Source organism: Ptychodera flava, chromosome 21, assembly GCF_041260155.1.
Source record: "Ptychodera flava strain L36383 chromosome 21, AS_Pfla_20210202, whole genome shotgun sequence".
Lineage (NCBI taxonomy): Eukaryota > Metazoa > Hemichordata > Enteropneusta > Ptychoderidae > Ptychodera > Ptychodera flava.
This window is the reverse complement of record NC_091948.1, coordinates 17,552,989-17,571,266: the sequence shown is the minus strand read 5'-3', so window position 1 is coordinate 17,571,266 and position 18,278 is coordinate 17,552,989. Positions and strand designations below refer to the sequence as shown.

The following is an 18,278-nucleotide window of genomic DNA, read 5'->3' as shown; positions in this document are numbered from 1 at the left end:
TAACGTGTAGCAAGCATGATAGATTGATGAAATACAATTCTTTACTTAATATGAACTCTGCGCCACACAACGTTTACTCCGACGATATCATGTCCCGTCAAAAGCGAATTTCCGCCCTAGCTCTTCGATGTGTTGTACTGCGCTAATTCAGTCTGAAGAGATCGGTCAGAGGTCACATGCAATGGAAATTAAAGATGCTTATCTGAGAAATATCACCGATGTCAAAAGAATTAAGATCAGTTATGTCGTTTCCTTTTGCCCGTCCGATTGAATCAGCTTAGCCGCTTCTGTATGTCGACATCAGTCGTGCATCCCTGATCCATGCTCGATATTTCGTTTGAGTCGACTGATTTGACGTAGTGATAGGGATAACATCGTGGATGGGGGGTTGGCAAGGGGGACACTCTTCCTTTCACTCGCTAGCTCGGAAACAACAAGATCCTCAGAAAAGATATAGTTCATCGCTCCCACTCATTTGTTCGGAACGCGCTCACTGAGTCGTTTGAGAGTTGTAATGCGCGACACCACATTGAACTTCAATGCAATGATAGCAAACAGGACAAGTGCCGTCACATCAGAGGTCAGTCATACCTGTAGTTTGAAACTTTGGTTTGGCGTCACGTGACGTGACCAACAACGACTGTGACCTTTGCAATTGGTTCGCGCGTGGCGATCTCCACAGCATGAGCATGTGGCGCGACTTTGATTTTCTTTCAGAGGGCACTAATCTTCGGTGCAAATATGAAAACTGCAAACAGCTTGTCTAAGCATAGACCCAGTCCTGGGTCTATGCTCTGAGTCGCAACCTTCGCGTCAGATGGCAAAGTCATCCGTCAGCTTACGACCGGAAAAACGGCGATATTAACCAGATCGAAAGCGTAAAAGAGAAGCAGATTATCGGTTGGATGATGTTTTATGAGATGACATTCTGAATGAAAGAAAATAAAAGTAATGGAATCAAGAAGGTATAATGCAACCATCAAAAACGCCGCAAGAATTAATCATTGATGTTGTAATTTTTCAAATGTATTGATTAATATCGCATTAACTTGCTTGGTAAGAGTTCGTTCACTCCACAGTGAATATTGTTTGTCTCACATTTTCCAATTTCTTTTTTTATGCAAATAATGAATCTAAGTGCATTAGATATCTTTTAGTTTTACATATTTATATCTAACCTTGAAATTCACAAAAAGGTCAGATTTGAATGGAATAAGCTCCAGTATGCATGGAGCCTCGGATAATTGCAGAATTTATGAGAGAAGGAATATTAGTCATGATAGCTTTGCGATAAATTACCCTCTGCACCAATATCGTGGATTGTCATATCATCTACAGTGAGCGGCGGCTTCGATTCGCCTCATATTTCAAGGTATTCCTCCAAGCGCCACAAACAACATTGAATGCCAGAACAGCTGTATCGATTGAATTTTTTTATGAAATTCGGCCTCTTTTTGTCTTTGCCACATCCGTTTATCGCCTGTACCGCGGCTCAACATCTAATTCTTCCAACTCTGAGCTTCAAAATTAAACAACATTATTTCCAAGGTACAGTTTCTTCAACGTGACCTCGTTCAACGCCATTTATGGTACGTAGAGACTTCAAATTTCTGTCCCATTTGCGTCGATTGATAATTTCGCTCGGGCGATTACGGTACTCCGTCTGACAACTTTTGTAGGGTGAATAAGTGTTCATTTTTGTGGTGAAGTGTAGCGTATAGCGTAACTCACTTTGGCGTGAGTGATGTGATGTCCGTGGCGAATGTGTTGCTCGCGTGATTGCAATAAGCCCATCATTCGGAATGCAAGGATATAAAAAGAGAATTAGTTTTTGAAGCGAAATTGCCAAGACACCATCTCTCTCTCTCTCTCTCTCTCTCTCTCTCTCTCTCTCTCTCTCTCTCTCTCTCTCTCTCCTCTCTCTCTCTCTCTCTCTCTCTCTCTCTCTCTCTCTCTCTCTCTCTCTCTCTCTCTCTCTCTCTCTCTCTCTCTCTCTCTCTCTCTCTCTCTCTCTCTGCTCTGAGGGGATTATTGGAATTGATACAAACTTAGCAATGATAGAATAGTGATATTATCTACTTCTTGGAATATCGCGTTTCTTGTTTCGCAGCACCAAGGTTGTCGAAGTATCGTTTTCTCGACACAAAGGGATATAATCTACCGTGACTATGAAAGGAAGCAGATTGAAAAGATTTAGATCTTGAGTGGAGACAATATAGGGTAAGGGTGGACCATTTGATATTCGGGGGGGGGGAAAGGGGCTTGGAAGATTGACTCTGGAGCATTATATTTTTCTCCCTCCTTCATCTGGAATTATTTTTCAATTGTGTGAATACTTTTTTCACTTCCCTCCAACCGGAATTTTTTTTCGCGCGCATGCGTGCGCTTAAATGCCAAAATCTGCTGCTTTTTTGTTAAGGTGCTTTTCTTGATCTGACACGACAATACGGAATAAGGAAAGGGGTAGAAAGCAGCACAAAGTTTACAGGGAACTATAGATAAACAGCATCTGCTTCGGAATGCTGGAAAGTTGGAAAGAAAATAGAAGCATCCTTTACTACAGCAAAATTACTGCTGGAGAAAAATAAGACGTCATCGAGGTCTCAATCTGAAAAACAAGCTCTAATACTGTTAGTGATTAGGTTTGCTTTCAGATAAATAGAGAGACTGTCTATTTGTCTGTGGTTAGCTCTAGCTATATAAAAACATGTGGCGCAAACCAATTAAGGATTTGAAAGACTACAAATGCATAGAGGTATACGGAATACTGAAATGGCACAATTAATCAAGATACTTAGGGGTGGTTAGGAGGGGGTATCCTCCCTCCTGATTCAGAAAATTGTAAATATAAAAATTAAAATGGGGTTATTGGTGGTCATTCTTTCCAAAGACAACCTCTCGGGATGTTTTTCCCGAAATCTTCCAAGCCCCCCCCCCCCGAGGATATCAATTGGTTCAGCCCTAACGCGACGTTTTTAGCTTTGACCGTCACGGAGAGGAAAGCGTTGATCGCCTGAGAGCCGTTGCTAGGAAACAGGACGACTTGCCGACAGTAATCTCAGGTTACCACTTTACGGTGGTGGCGACAAGCTGGCCAAGTCTACTGCTGAACACAAACATCTTACAATTATCGGACGACATTTAATACCACGTAAATTTCGATCGAAATATAAAACGATAATTCATTAATTATTTAATAGACAGCAATTTGATTGATTTACAATAGCTTTCCAAAAACACTGGTACCGTGTATGAACTACTGTTTCTTGAAACAAGAAAGGCGCCTTGGTGTCTATGTCTTCGTCAGAGGGCGCACTACAAGAGTCCCCTGGACAGAGTTCCTTTACTTCGCACGTTTCCATCGCATACTCATAACAGTGTTAAATGTCAGACATTTGCCCCAGGTTAAATTTAGGAGCTATAGAATATCGAATTAATGGCACCTTAAAAGCTTGAATCGATTCCTTTGTTCGAACTTGAAACGCTCTGTACAAAAGTATCGATTTCAATGTCGAAGTTACATAGATATTGAAGATATGCAAACCTCGTTCACTGTTAGATAAAACAGGAACGAACAAAAATTTTGATTAACGGTAAGAGGAAATTTCGCTGAATCAAACACTTTATACATGGCGGAATTCAAAATGGCCCACAGGCACTCAAAGTGCAGGCGCAAATCGAAGTCGCCATCGACTTTCGGTAAACCTCTTCTGGACAATTGAACAAAGCGGTATGAGGACCGCCAACCCTCCCCCCCCCCCCCCGGGACACTTATCATTAGGGAACTTTCAACCAATCAATGAGCTGAGCTATGGTAAGGGATACAGTCAGGGTAAGCATTCAAATTTGTTGGTTACATGTCACTGTCGTGGAACTAGGAATTAGCATTTGCTCTCTTCATTTTCAGAAGGAACGCACTGCAAAAAGTTTCGTGACCAAGTATACAGGCCACTAGTAACTTTGGCTTGCACGCCGAGAGATTGTTTCCCAGCCCATTTAGTTCATAAAGACCTCTTGTCAAATGTTAACTTCGCAGGTATTAAGGTTATTACATCAACATAAAAATACAGTGCTAAGCCATAGAATCATCCCTCATTTCTCCCCGTGGGCTCCATTACACAGTATACGTTCAGAATGAAGTTAAATTTCCTAATTGATGGAAAGAGGCCACTTTTTTGTGGCATACAATGCGAAATGGTTTTCCCATGTTGCAATATTTTGACCAGTTTGTCAGGAGTTGGCATACACGGATGATTGTTTTTCTAGAACAGCAGACTTTTGTAAGCTACAAGTCATGCAAGTGACGTTTTCTGTAAAAGCAGCATGGCCTCATCTTTTGCAATTCTGCTATGCAAAGATACCCCATTTTGACCACGCCTTCAAGGGTCGACCCCTCCCGCGCACCACAACATTTACAGACTTAAACTTTCGCCTAAACTTTTCTGAAGGATACTTAAAAACTTTTTCTTTCGAAATCAAGAATAAAATTTAGGGGTTTCTTTGCAAAACTTGGTACCAGAGAAACAGATTACCCAATATTTACCTGCTGTTAAAATTCAAACAGGCCACATCCCAGTGTGAACTCTACGGGGAAAACCAGGCGGAAACTTTATTTGATCCATGGACTTCAAAGTGAGCCCTCTCAAGTGGAAGACTAAAAATGTAAAAGTATTGTAAAAGTTTGCGAGTCCGAATATCTATCCCCAAGGCGTATAATAATATCATGATATGTACCTTCCATTGAAAAGTTTGCAAGTTCTCACTTAAACTGGCTAAAAGAGTTAAATTATCGTGTTAATGTTAGTGCCAAAAGATGATGGTTGGTACTTGCTGATGACGACATCGCTAAGAAAGTGTCGCAAATGTATCATATGTGGGCTTGACGATCCCGTGTCAGTACAAATTAATTGTTGTCAGACTGACATAGGGAACATAGATTCTACCTGACCTACACTGGGACTGCGGGTCAAGGTCAACATACCTCGATATCTGAGCGCTAAAACTTCGATTTCCATCAGCCATGATAACGAGACTCCGTAAACACGACAGTAAATCGATACCATCTCTATGTCATCGTCGGGGGAGATGTTTAACCTCAGGTAGAATATTTATGACGTAGAAACTATTCAGTTCGCGCGCTAAAGTGCCCCGTTTCTCACCTTCATAAATTAGCAGACGATAAAAGTGAATGTATGCCGTAGCTGCGAAAACGGATTATTGATATTTGTAGGACATGCTCGCACTTTCCGTTATTAAATTAGATAAACTATTTAATTTTCATGGAAATGGCAGCGATAGGTGATATCCGTTAAATAAATGACATTTTCGATGGTAAACTATAAATTTCGCATTTTGTGACAAACTGAATAAATCTGATAAGGGTCACGCCAAGGACCCTTGTTAACGAGACAATAAAATCGATTTTGCCTACGGCTGTGAGGTTCAGAAACTAGGAAACATCTGGGCTCTCAAACGTGGAATTTATATCAATCTTTAGGCAATCAATCATTGTGATACATAGAAAATTTTTAAATGCCTTGGTTACGGGATATCCAGCTGCTAACATTCTACAGTTTTTGTTTACTAAAGGATTGTGAGATAGCTATTCAATAGTCTTCTGAAAAGTCATCGTTATGGCAACCTGTGATCGAGCTGACCAGTGAATGAATGGCCATCTTGACATGCTTTACCGTACGTTGTTACGTTGCGCACTGAAAGTATGGTGCGGATGAATACACCGCGAGTTAAAACTCCGTATATAGAGCTATCTTCGACAGACTTTGGTTTCAACCTTAAGCCCGTAACGAACTGTGGATGTAGCTACAGCCACTGGGAACCTTTTGCAGTGAAACACTCTTAACTAGTCATGGCAGGTCACTGGCAGGTGCATGCGATCAGTAATGGTGATATTATGGCCGATTCACTCAACCTCGCCAATCTAATATTCACACATTGTTGGCAAAAACCCACGATTATTTTTCACCTGACGTAAACGGAGAGTTTTAGAAAAGCGATGTCGTCTTGTTTCCTAATTAATGTGTACATGCCTGTCATTCGAAACTTTATTCTCTAATAACGAGGTCTTAAATTACAAGTGTACTCGTATAGGCCAACTTTCGAAAACAGGGTGACCCTCCAAAGACAAAGGTAAAACAAAAATGTGAAATGTATCTACAATAATATATATATATATATATATATATATATATATATATATATATATATATATATATATATATATATATATATATGTGTGTATAAATTTGGTAGAAGAAAAAAAAAGTGTAATCGACCAGTGTTTCCGTCTTCAGGGAAGATTTCTGTATTTAAACCAAAGTTTCGGCAGTACTCAGACTACCTTCTTCAGAGTTACACTTGTTGACGCTGTTGTGTGTCGACGTACACTGGTGTTCTATAGTAAACTGAACGGGCGCATATATATATATATATATATATTATATATATATATATATATATATATATATATATTAATATATATATATAAAGTTATATTTTAAACAAATGTGTTTCACACTTTTTATGCTTTACCCAGATGTCCACTGTAGAACTGTTGTACATCAATTGATGTCAATCACTAACATCTAAGAGATAACAGCAGTACATGTATAAGGTTGTTGCCAGCCATCCAATTACATACCCTGAGAAGCCTTGAGACTTATTTTGTAAGGTGTGGCCAAATCGTGTGTGCACAGTGTCTGAGAGGACCTTTTCTTATATTGTTGGAACAATAAAAGCATAGCCAATGATGACAATGACTGCCTTTTGCTAACTATCATTTTACTCATGAAAAAAACACCTTTTACTTAAAAAGCTGTCACAGGAAGATAGTTGCATGAGTGAAAATGAAAAATATCTTGTCAATTTTCTCTTTCTAAAATATATCACTGTATCAACATATTATGAAATGTTTAGTGCATGTTGCTTTCTCATACTGAGTTCTCATAGAGAAAACAGAAAATGATCATGATTTTGTCATGCTTTTCGTATGAACTGCAGATTTCATAATGATTAGTACACTTCGCAAAACAGACTTTCAATTTGCAAACATCCAGATAGATTCATCTCTGATATATATCTCTGTTATATCAAGGTTATGCGCTCGAACTGCGTGTCAAAAGCTGTAAACTGAATGATGTGGCTGAAATGATGCTTTTGCATCACAAACTTTCAATTTGTGAACATCCAGGTATCTCTGATATATTGAAGTCACAATTTATGCGCCCGAAGGGCAAGCTGAAAAATGCGACTGAAAGATGACAGTCGTGGATGGTACGATGTACTTTAGGCAAGTATGACTCTGTGTTGGTATTCAAAAACACACTGACCCCCTATGACGTCAAGGGTTACAACCGTTGTAGATATATTTCACATTTTTGTTTTACCTTTGTCTTTGTAGAGTCACCCTGTTTTTGAATATTGTAACAGGGGGTAATCATGTTTTCGAAAGTGGGCATATATATATTTGTATGTCTGAGGGAGTGTGTGACACTGAGGGCGTTATCGGGTCAGTGGAATGTTGAGTGGCAAAGTGAGTTAAAGAGCGAGTTAGTAGAGGGATGAGTCCAAGGGCGAGAGATAGGTAAAAGTGATAGAGTGAGGGTAATAGTGACAGAATGAATGAATAAATGAATGAGTGAGTGAGTGAGTGAGTGAGTGAGTGATGATGAGTCAATCCGTCAGTCGCTAGATGAGTCGGCGGATGTGTGAGTGAGTCAGTCGGCAGCGTTTACTTACAGACCAAGCGTACTTGAGAGAGCATGTGAATACAAAAGTAAAACATAATGCCTAAACAGGGGAATATTCTGGATGAATAATCGTGTTACATATAAATAACTCTCTCTCTCTCTCTCTCTCTCTCTCTCTCTCTCTCTCTCTCTCTCTCTCTCTCTCTCTCTCTCTCTCTCTCTCTCTCTCTCTCTCTCTCTCCTCTCTCTCTCTCTCTCTCACACACACACACATATATCCAGACTAATTCTTACACGATTGCACGATGAACTAGTGGAAACCTATTTTCCATAAATTTGCAGCTCGTACGCGAGTATCGATTGTCATCATCTAACATTTCTGACTTGCCGCTAATCTCAAACGACTCTTCAGTGTTTTTTGAGACATGAGGCGGTTACTTCTGACATTAAGAGAGCTTCAATATTACATAATTGATATCGGTGCGACCACTATAACATGCAAGGAAATTCGAACACTGCCGAAATTACCCGAGGTCATCCGCATGATCGTTAATAATTGAGCCGTTGTCGCCACTGACGTCATTTTGCGAATTAGTTAACGTCTCAGACATGCTATCATTGGATACGTGGGAACTTCCTGGAGTTGGTCCTTTATCTATTGCTGATATTATGTGTCCAAATTTTGAGAGCATATTTTAAAGTTGCTAGCTGCACGCACGTTACTAATTCGTCCTTAATTTCTTACGTCAAAATTTATTGCTCGTCATCAGCTTTCACACATACATGCTGATCATATGCGATATGTTTGTTCAGTTGTAAGCCTTTTGTTAGTCCTACACGGAAGTAGTTGCTCTTCTGACAAATACCCTACTTACCTTACATTGTAATTGGAATGTCCCATATGCCGTTGTTTTCTCCCCTGCAGAGAGCAAAATAGCGACAAACAGACAAGCACGAGAAGGAGTTCAACATTCAAGACATCAAGTGCTGTTTATTGATTTGTGTTAAATATTTTATTGTGGTCTACACGGTTAAGTTGAATAAGAATACACAATTTGACCCAAAACAACTGAAAACTAAAACAAAGTGCAAAGGCACTCACTACTTCTAACACACATATTTGAATATAATTTAAAATGTTACATCAGTTCAAAGAGAAAGACAACGACTTAAAAGAAGAGTTAAAAATCTAGTATTAAATAACGGTGGGTATCTAACGGAGGATATATCTACCATAGTAAGGGGTTACACTTCCCTCTATCGTTAATTCAAAGTCTACACTCTTCAAAATACATCAAAGAAATGCTTTGCTTCAGCTAGCCGCGACTTTTTTTACAAATTGACACTATATCTCAAAGGCGAAGAGTTTTTGCCGATTTCTATTGATATGATAGAGTACATATGTATTGACACGAAGCTGGATCTTTCTGTTCAGTAAAAGCGGCTAGGAACTATATGCTCACTCCAGAGTTTGATCTGAAATAAAATCTAACGATCCTGAAACATTCTGCAGTCATTTTCCTCTTACACAGAGGAGCTTCATTCTTGGCTAAATTTTCACTTGGTATATCTGTAATCTTTCAATTCTTAACGCTAAAGTACTGTTACCTTCTCGTTTTACTACCGCTAAAACGTCCATTCATTAAACGATATTTCACTTGCTTCGCATGCGATGTCACACATATCTATAAAAATCATGTAAGCTGTGATTTATTTTCCAAATAAAAAATGATAAATGGATGATCATGACGATAGTAAAACAAATACCAAAAACATAACGGTCATTTTCGACTTAAAATTTAATAAAGTTGAAATTTTCAATCTTATGGCGCTATTCGATGAAATTCAGACCACTTTAGGGTGATAAATCTCAGAGTTGCTATGAATGATGATATGCTAATGTCGTACAGCATTCTTCTTAATAGCTTTCGCCGCTTTTGACAGCATGGGGTGTACAGCAGGGTGTTTGGTTTCCGTTTGATTAAATCTTATTACTTGACTACAAACGTTTTCTTGTGCACGAACACAGGTTGGAATCGCTAGCGAGCTAGTTTCAGGTGTCCATTAGTTGATCAAAACACGATGAAGCTGAAAGAGCCCAAGTGCCATCACACCAAGCGATGAGGACAATCGATCACACACACGGCGGCCTTTTGTCAAAACCCACTGCCTTTGTTTTCGCAAGCAATCATTGACATAATTCCAGTCCATCGCGTGTGGACACAGCCATGCATGATGTATGGTATCATTGCGTTTAACAGTAAAACCCGATCAGTTAATGTCCATATGCTAGCTAGATTACAAACACACTGTCGCTTGGATCATTGTGACGTAAAATGCGCCTCGTAAAACCACAATGAACAGGCCTGCGGCAAAACGCAACCGACATATCATGAAAAAACATTTACTTTCGCTTAATGCATCGATGGGCTTACAAATAAACACCGTAACTAAGTTATCGGCACTCACGTACGCTCTTTAAAATTGATAATACACTCTTTAAAATTGATGATATAAGAGACAGTAAAAAGAGACTGAATATGACATATCATCGTGCAATTCATTAAAGCGTATTAATTGAGCTAAAGAACAAACTGTGCTTCACAGACGAACAAAAATGATGAATTAACGCTAAACGCAAAATTCTTCAGCGTCGATGTAAATTGTCTAGCAAATAAATTCAAAGAAAATCGATCAGGAACCTGCCAGGTAAAAGTGACTGCACGAATCGATACTTTTGCTCTCTGGTATTTATTGAAAATTAGCATATCCTTGGGGCACGATCTCTACACTGGATAATGTTGCGACGTGATCAATATGGTCGCATTTAATGAAATTTAAAGATTGACACGATTTTAGCGGGCTGTTGTCACGGGAATATCCGATAACCCTCAAGCATCAAACGCTACGCTGCTTTCGAAAAGTGTCAGATTATCACTGAGGGTAGAACAAGCCTCAGGAACAGTTTTTTTTCGGATGCTCACATTTTGACGAAACCGTTCTGGTCTGGTTTTGAAACCTGTGGAGTACATATTAAGTGAAATTTCATATTCTTAATTTTGTTGTTGTTGTTCTTAATTGAAAATACATTTTTGCCATATAGTTAACACAGGGTTAATTTCATTTTGAAATTCACATAATTTGATTCTCTGTCGTCCACTTTGATTACCATTTGTTTCTTTGTCATCATTAATATAAATGGAAATAGTTTCTTTGAGAAAGGTATGAGCAATTGTGTAAAAGCTTTTCGGGGCGTGTTCTACGTTACGGTCACAATCGTCCAACACAATCAGGGTATTAGTATGAAATGTTAGCCATTGTCTCTTTATGACAGATAACTCTCCGCTATCCTTTGCAGAAAGAGGCAGATATCGTGAATTTCATTCTAGTCGGCTTTTAGGACTCCCTTGCAGCCTAAAACCTGATCATTGGGAGTCAATTCAACAGAACTTTCATTTATCACGGGAGGGGGGTCGGACTTTCAAATTTTGACAATCTGATCTACCGCTTGTGGGGGTTCATTTTGAATCTCTTGGAGTAAGGAGGATTTTCACCGTCTTAATTTTTTTTTTCAAAAAATCGAAATTTTTTTCCCCATGAGTTAACACTGGGATGGCGGCCATTTTGAATTTCAAATATCGGTAAATTTTGGGTTATTTGTTTCCTTAGTACCAAACTTTGCAAAGTGATTCTCGATTTTCATTCTTGATTTGGTAAGAGGGAGGTTGAAAATTTCATTGAAGAAAGCTTGAGCAAAACTTTGAGTTTCCACTTTCGAGGCACGTACTCCCTTAAAGTAAGATAACTGTTCAATAAATAATCTAAAACAATGTATTTTGTTATGATTGTGATATCTCCTGGAAGACAGAAGATGAATTCTTCAAATTCCTATATCTAGCACCTGTGTTTTGTGTGTTTTTATATCTCTACCTTTCATTACAAAAACATTATAGCCATGACGTCGACCCAAATATTTTTCATCCTGAACGATTATCACTGTTGTTATGATAAATTTTTAATAAACTTGCGCACCACACTACATTACACAAGATTAATTTGAACTCTACAACGCCATCTCTTAAGTGTACTTAGATGGTCTGAGTTTTAAACTTAAATTTCTCAGTTTTTTAGTGTGTCAGGGACACAGAAGACATATTTTTTCAACTAAATTCAATATAGTAAAATAATTAATTTTCTTACAAGGCATAAAATATTTTACTGGCTCAATCCCTTATTATTATATATATATATATATATATATATATATATATATATATATATATATATATATATATATATATTATATATATTGCGTAAGAGACATTGTAAATGAAAATTTATGTCTCCCAACATATAACAATAACTGATTATTACTCCCCAATTCTGTCATAAAACAAGATAGCAAATAAGAAGACGCACTTTTTAAAACCTATATTAAACTAATTTCAAGTGGATTGAGAATTTTTTAGACTTTTAATTGTTTGGTCAAGTAAGAAGACAAGACAAGAAATCACGACGCTAAAAGCGTTTCAATATCATGTCTAAGACAATAGCAATCGGATAAATTTATCTTCCCACGGAAACAATTTGTGTTAAACACTCTGATCGACAAAACAGTGCAGACTATTATCATTATTTCCTGAAATGATGACCATTCTGTGTTTTTGACCATTCTGTGTATTTGGCACTTGAGTCACGGTAATATGGCTGGCACATCATGCTTACGTCCTTGTTGACACATTCTACCTTCGACCACGTGTACACTGTTACACACAATTCATGCTGTCCTCTGGTATTACCTTTATAATTTCATCATATTTACATTAAGGTACCTCCTATCACCCTTCGAAAGTATAACCTATACTAAGTCATGTGTACTCGTCAGCTGGATCAGGCCTATATACAGGGCCACTGACCGGGTAACATTTCATATACAGTCTTCATATAATTTATTAGCATGGATATAAGCCTGAACTGCTTATATATGGGCAATACATGTTATTTTTATACTATTCTCCATATTGCTGTTCTGGAAACAAAAACGTTTACAAGTTCTTATTCTTCTCCCTTGCGCATAATGAAATACAAATTATCAGCCTTGCCAACACAGACTGTTGTGTACAATATACAATCATGTGTTGATAAATGATATATTGACGGCAGTTCAATTAAGTTGTCAACAATAGCATTCGATTTTGCACATGGTCAGGCTGTGTTGACAAGTTGATCAACAGATACTTGTACAAAATTTTGCAAGTACGACAATAATATACATTTTCACGAACTTAACAAAAATACTGCAGAACATACCAACAAATGCAGCCTAAAAGTCTCAACAGCTTGTGTTGTTTCGAACAGGATACCGTCACCCGTTCATTGAACACATGCATTATGAGCTCAAGCTATGTCCTAATTAGAAAACACAACAGTATTAATTACTGTTCTCGTCCTTCCGTTAAACCCCATTTGATGGGCGTTTTCCGGTACCCTTAAAATTGGACAAATGGATTATTGAATCCGCGTCTGAAAATGCAAGAGTTTATGAAGGCTTTTGTAGAAAGCGAACGATTTCCCTCGATTTAAGTATGGAGTTTGAAACTAGGTACGTGGTGGCGCTATCACATTTTTAACTCATCATACTTAGTATACTAAAGGCGATTCCCGCAGAAACTATTTTACAGTGATTATGTTCAATAGCTTCATCACATACATGTAAGGTTGCAGTGAAGATAATATGTAAACATACATTTTCAAAGTTAACTTTCGCTATGTCTATATACAAGGTTAGATTTAAATATTATTACTAAAGTTATAATTTAATATTCAGGAAATATACAGTTATTTAATATAATTACAGAATATCAACAACAACTCACTAAAGTAAATATATATATATATATATATATATATATATATATATATATATACGCATATATGGGATATATATATATAGTGTATGTTGCACATTCACATCGAATGTGAAGATTACATGTACGTATTAATTTGTAACGCTCTAATGTTAGTTCTATGTATAACAAGGTGTCATTCACACCACATAAACACACATAGGCAGACAGCCAATCTCTGTTTCAGTCCTTTGCTCTCATATATTCGAAGGATCACTTTCCTTGCAACTTAGCTGGATCGTATAAGCCCATAGTATCGATCTTTATGCTTGTATTTTTAAGCAGAAAGTGTTAAAGATGAATCAGTCTATGTGCAGTGGGTTATCATTTTAGTAATATATATGATATGATTTACCAAAAGTGGAGTTGTGTTTGGATGTTTGAAAGAAGGTCCGGTGTCTTGCAGAGAAAATCCCAGAATTTGAAACTGTCTATTTACAATCAAGACTAACCCGAGCAAAATCACATTGTGGAAATAACTGTCACAATGTATTCTCCATATTGTAGTCTGAACAATAGAATTAACCTCTTAAAAAAACTTCCAGAAAACTGAAAGGTAAGGGGACGCTTAACTGCCAATGTACAAGGTGATCGATTCCAGTTAGATAAATTGACAAACTGCGACGGCTTCATTCGGTTACTGGCAAAGTCCGCTCAGCGGCAGCCGCGGACCAAATTCTTCATCGGTTGGTTTCAGGATACAATGAGATATTCTACAACATGCAGTTGGTTGAAATGAAGAAGATCGTAAAGAAGATTGGGATGGAAAGTCCACAGAAGAGAAGATGAAGAGTTCAACAGTGCCCACAAAAAAGAGAAGTACGGAGACAATCGCCAACGAGGGCGCAGTGTTCAGAAGAGGAAGTTGGAGGTGAACCGTACCCAAAGAGATGGAGGTTGCTCATGCATTCATAATTGCTTATGACGCAATGAAAGTGTTCCCGAGAGGACAACGTTGATTCGACAGATGAAAATGGTGAAATGAACGATGAACCACAACTTCAAGAAAAGTGACGGATGTTCCACCAATAGCTTCTAATCTCCATGCAAAGCAATGTTGTCAACAATGGACGTGTGGGATCCGTTTGGACAGTCAAATGTTTAGGGTTTTTTTTCAAGAAGTACCTTATTCCAGAATCTACGTGCTTAAGCGTTCTCGCTCTGTCAAAATCAAACTTCTCTCATTCCCATTTTTCACAGTGTACGTCGAAACAAACCTCGTCTGTCGGTCTTCATCCTGTGAAACCAAGAATATTTGGGTCAGTGCCCTCTTGCGGGTAATGAGCGGAAACAAAGCCCATCCAGTCAGGTGACTTATCTTTCCTTTCTTGGAAAATGGATGGACGGGCACTGAATCCTTTTATTAATTCCAGAAACGGCAAGTTCCAACATTAAGAGTAATACGTCAAAGTTCAAATTCAAAAATAAATTACGATTACTAGAGTCAAACACAACTTATCGTGGTAGTCATGTCTGACTTGTCCATTTCACTAATTCTGACATTGTGACCTTTTACCTCTTGAGTCTTGAAGCAAGTGAAACAGAAGCGTTGCTCCAGGAACGCGAAGAACTTGTTGTCGGAGTTGAAGAAGAGGAAAACGAAAGGGTTGGCGGCGCTGTTCGAGAGGGCGAATATCCCTAGTACGGCGTACGCGGTGGGTTCAACTTTTCCAGTCGCCAAGCGAACCATCTCCATCACAAAGTAGGGCATTCCGCAAATGATAAAGGTCAAAATTATGACCAGGGTCATTTTCAGTGTCTTTATCTTGGCGCGGGAGATTATGGCATTCATTTGTTTTGAGCTTGGCGCCTTTTTGAGTTTCCCATCGAGGTTTATTTCCTTTCCTCGTTCCCAGACCGTCTTCAAAATCTGCAGATACAAAACGCAGATTATGCAAAAAGGTATCAAAAAAGCCACCACCGAAGCATACGTGACGTACATTTTGACGTGCCATGCCGGGCGTCCCTTGAATATTGTAACGCAGTAAGGCTGCCCGTTGCCATACGTCAGGTACCATACGAAACCTTGCGGCAGAGCCAGCAATAACGCCACTACCCAGGCTCCGCTGATGAGAAACTTCGAGGGAATGTTCCTGGCGAAAGGATTTCGCAAGGCTCGATGTCTGTCAATCGATATGACGACCACCATGTTCGAAGATGCGTGGATGGCAAAGACCTGGAGAACCATCAACAGTCGGCAGAGAGGATCCGTGTTACCCGCCACCCATTTACGGAGGAGTATCTCCTGGACAAATTCCGTCACTAGAGGGCAGAGTGTCACGAAGAGGTCGGCGAGCGTCAGGCTCAAAATCAGCTTATTCATCCTGGACTTGTGCTTGCGGTGGGTCCACATCCACGTACAGACTATAGTGTTACCGATCATGGAAACCACGAAGATGACAACGTAGGTGGCAAGGCGAACATTTCTGTTATACTCCGGCTGCAACGGCGGTGTCGAGTTAGACGACGTGGTAACATTCCCCGACGCCAAAACACCTGTGATGTTTTCTATCACAACAGATGCCATCCTCCCCGACCTATGATAAAAAATTGTATAAAAAATTCGTGAAATGAAACTCTAAAATAAATATTGGGTTTCAGCGATAAAGTCAGATGGCTGGGGACGGTACTATTGACAGGACTTGGAAACTTGAGGGAATATATTTTCAGAATAGACTTGAAAATGCTGTTAGACTGAAAGAGGGACTTGGAAAATATAATGATGCCGATCATAAGTATGAAAATACCCAATAATGAACCTAAAAGTCATATAATATTAAAGTTTACAAATATGTTCGCAGTTGTGCATTTATCGCACACACACATGAAAACGGGTATTGTCTCGTTTTGGGGACTTCACATTTTTATAATTTAGGGAATTGAAGGTATACTTAAATTTGTTTCATTTGTTAGATAATTTTTTACAATCTTCCTCGCCCACCCCCCTTCGTAATTCTCTAGAAATGTCTTTGCATGCAGTCTAATCTTTAAGTAAATAACAGCTAATATCAGTTATAGCCTTTCTCGTAGGCTGTTTTCATAATATGAAACTAAGTTCACGATTTACTGCTTTCCCTGGGAATGACTCAATCAGTATTCCGACGAGAACGCCAGTGAAATGAACTCCAAACCCCGTAACATTTATGTGCTGAAAGTCTCTACAAAATTCCTGCATAAAATAGAGCAGCTTATTATTATATGATGATGCAGAGGATTTGACCGCGAGTCATTAGATTTAGATTTTGCATATATTACCCACTAAATGATAACTCTCTGTATATCTAATATATCGTTGTCTTATTTCCACGGTTAACTTTCGGATAGACTAATCACTATATCATTTAAGAATCAGAACGTTGCTTTTGAAAGCCTACATGAGTATACTGAAGGCTATGATCTATTAGGAAAAAAGTACGATTTGTGTATGTATAGTGTATAGTATTGAAAAGTTGTGTTACGTACATCTTTTGTCACAAGTAACTTGATCCACTGCCTAGGGATGGGGCTAATATTCGAAAGAGGCAAAAAGCTTCTGATTTCATACACATTTATGGTATAGCTGGATTCTATTTCACATAACAGTCTTCCTTTTCAATCCCTTGCCCCAGTCCAGTCAAATGATAGTTACACTATCTCTCTCATTTTATCTTCCTGGTCAGTATTTCACCATATGACCCAAATGCAGTCTGATCTTACAAATAAGTATTCTGCTATGCAACGAATCTCGCGGCAGTCAGCTTTCAACAGAGGACCGGCGAACTATTGGTACCTTTTATAAGGAAAAGTAAGTCGATATGGTTTGAAACAAATTACAACAGCCTGCATGGCTCCACCCGCAAAGTACAGCCTTAGATGTAATTAAATAAATGAAATACATGAATCCGAAAATAATCGAGGCATCGGCGATGTGTAAAATCAGAAGATAAGTTTTCTGTGAGACAATGAAGTCAATCACACACGAACTAAAGTGACCCCTTCCAAAAAGACACGGTTGAATCAACACTAGATCATATTTTTTATGGGAGATAAAAGGCAGATTTTGCGGCAAAGTCTCTTCTTTCTGGTTGTTCTCAATATAGCAAAGCGGAATGTGGCCACGACACACAGATTAATTACGATGTACTGAGATCATTAAAATGAAAAATTCACAATTGACCCTTTTACCTTAAAATATTGATACAAAAACCATGTCATAATTGTCAATTTTTCCTCAACTAACCCATTCTCATTTTTAGTCACCTTACTCAACGTTATGTTGCTGATATTTTTCGTGAATTCATTCATAACACATCAAATTATATTCTTTAACAAACCGTTATATTTGGATCTTGCCGCTAGCAACTGAGTCCGTAGTATGACACTTGATCACTTCTACTTTATAATCGTATTAAGCCACATACACCCAGCAGTAAATGTTATTCTAACTTATGAGAAGAAAGGAAATGAAATCTTGCTTCCTGACCTAGGGCAACATGAGGCCATACCATTGACTATAAATGTCTCTATTTATACCTATTACTCCCGAGGATGCTTCGGCATTAGTTTAATGAGAGGGTTCAATTTCGTCGCGCGCCTCACGGCGTCACTATTATGTGTTAGCGACCGCATCGAGTAAAACAAGGAGCATCGAATGTTTCATTTCTACCACACAGCACAGTCAATAAAA

General features: G+C 38.5%; 1 protein-coding gene across 4 annotated transcripts in view; it reads right to left on the bottom strand.

Moving 5' to 3' along the window:
- Positions 1-12,056: 12,056 nt before the first annotated feature.
- The window catches only part of LOC139121592 (arg8-vasotocin receptor-like), a 170,866-nt gene continuing 164,644 nt past the window's right edge, over positions 12,057-18,278 (bottom strand). For all 4 annotated transcript variants that reach the window (XM_070686629.1, XM_070686627.1, XM_070686631.1 and 1 more), the window contains 2 exons: positions 15,129-16,149; positions 12,057-14,849 (listed from right to left, as the gene is read on the bottom strand). In XM_070686629.1, coding sequence (XP_070542730.1) covers positions 14,751-14,849; positions 15,129-16,149 — 1,120 coding nt within the window. In that variant the 3' untranslated portion in view covers positions 12,057-14,750. The remainder of the gene's footprint in view (positions 14,850-15,128; positions 16,150-18,278) is intronic.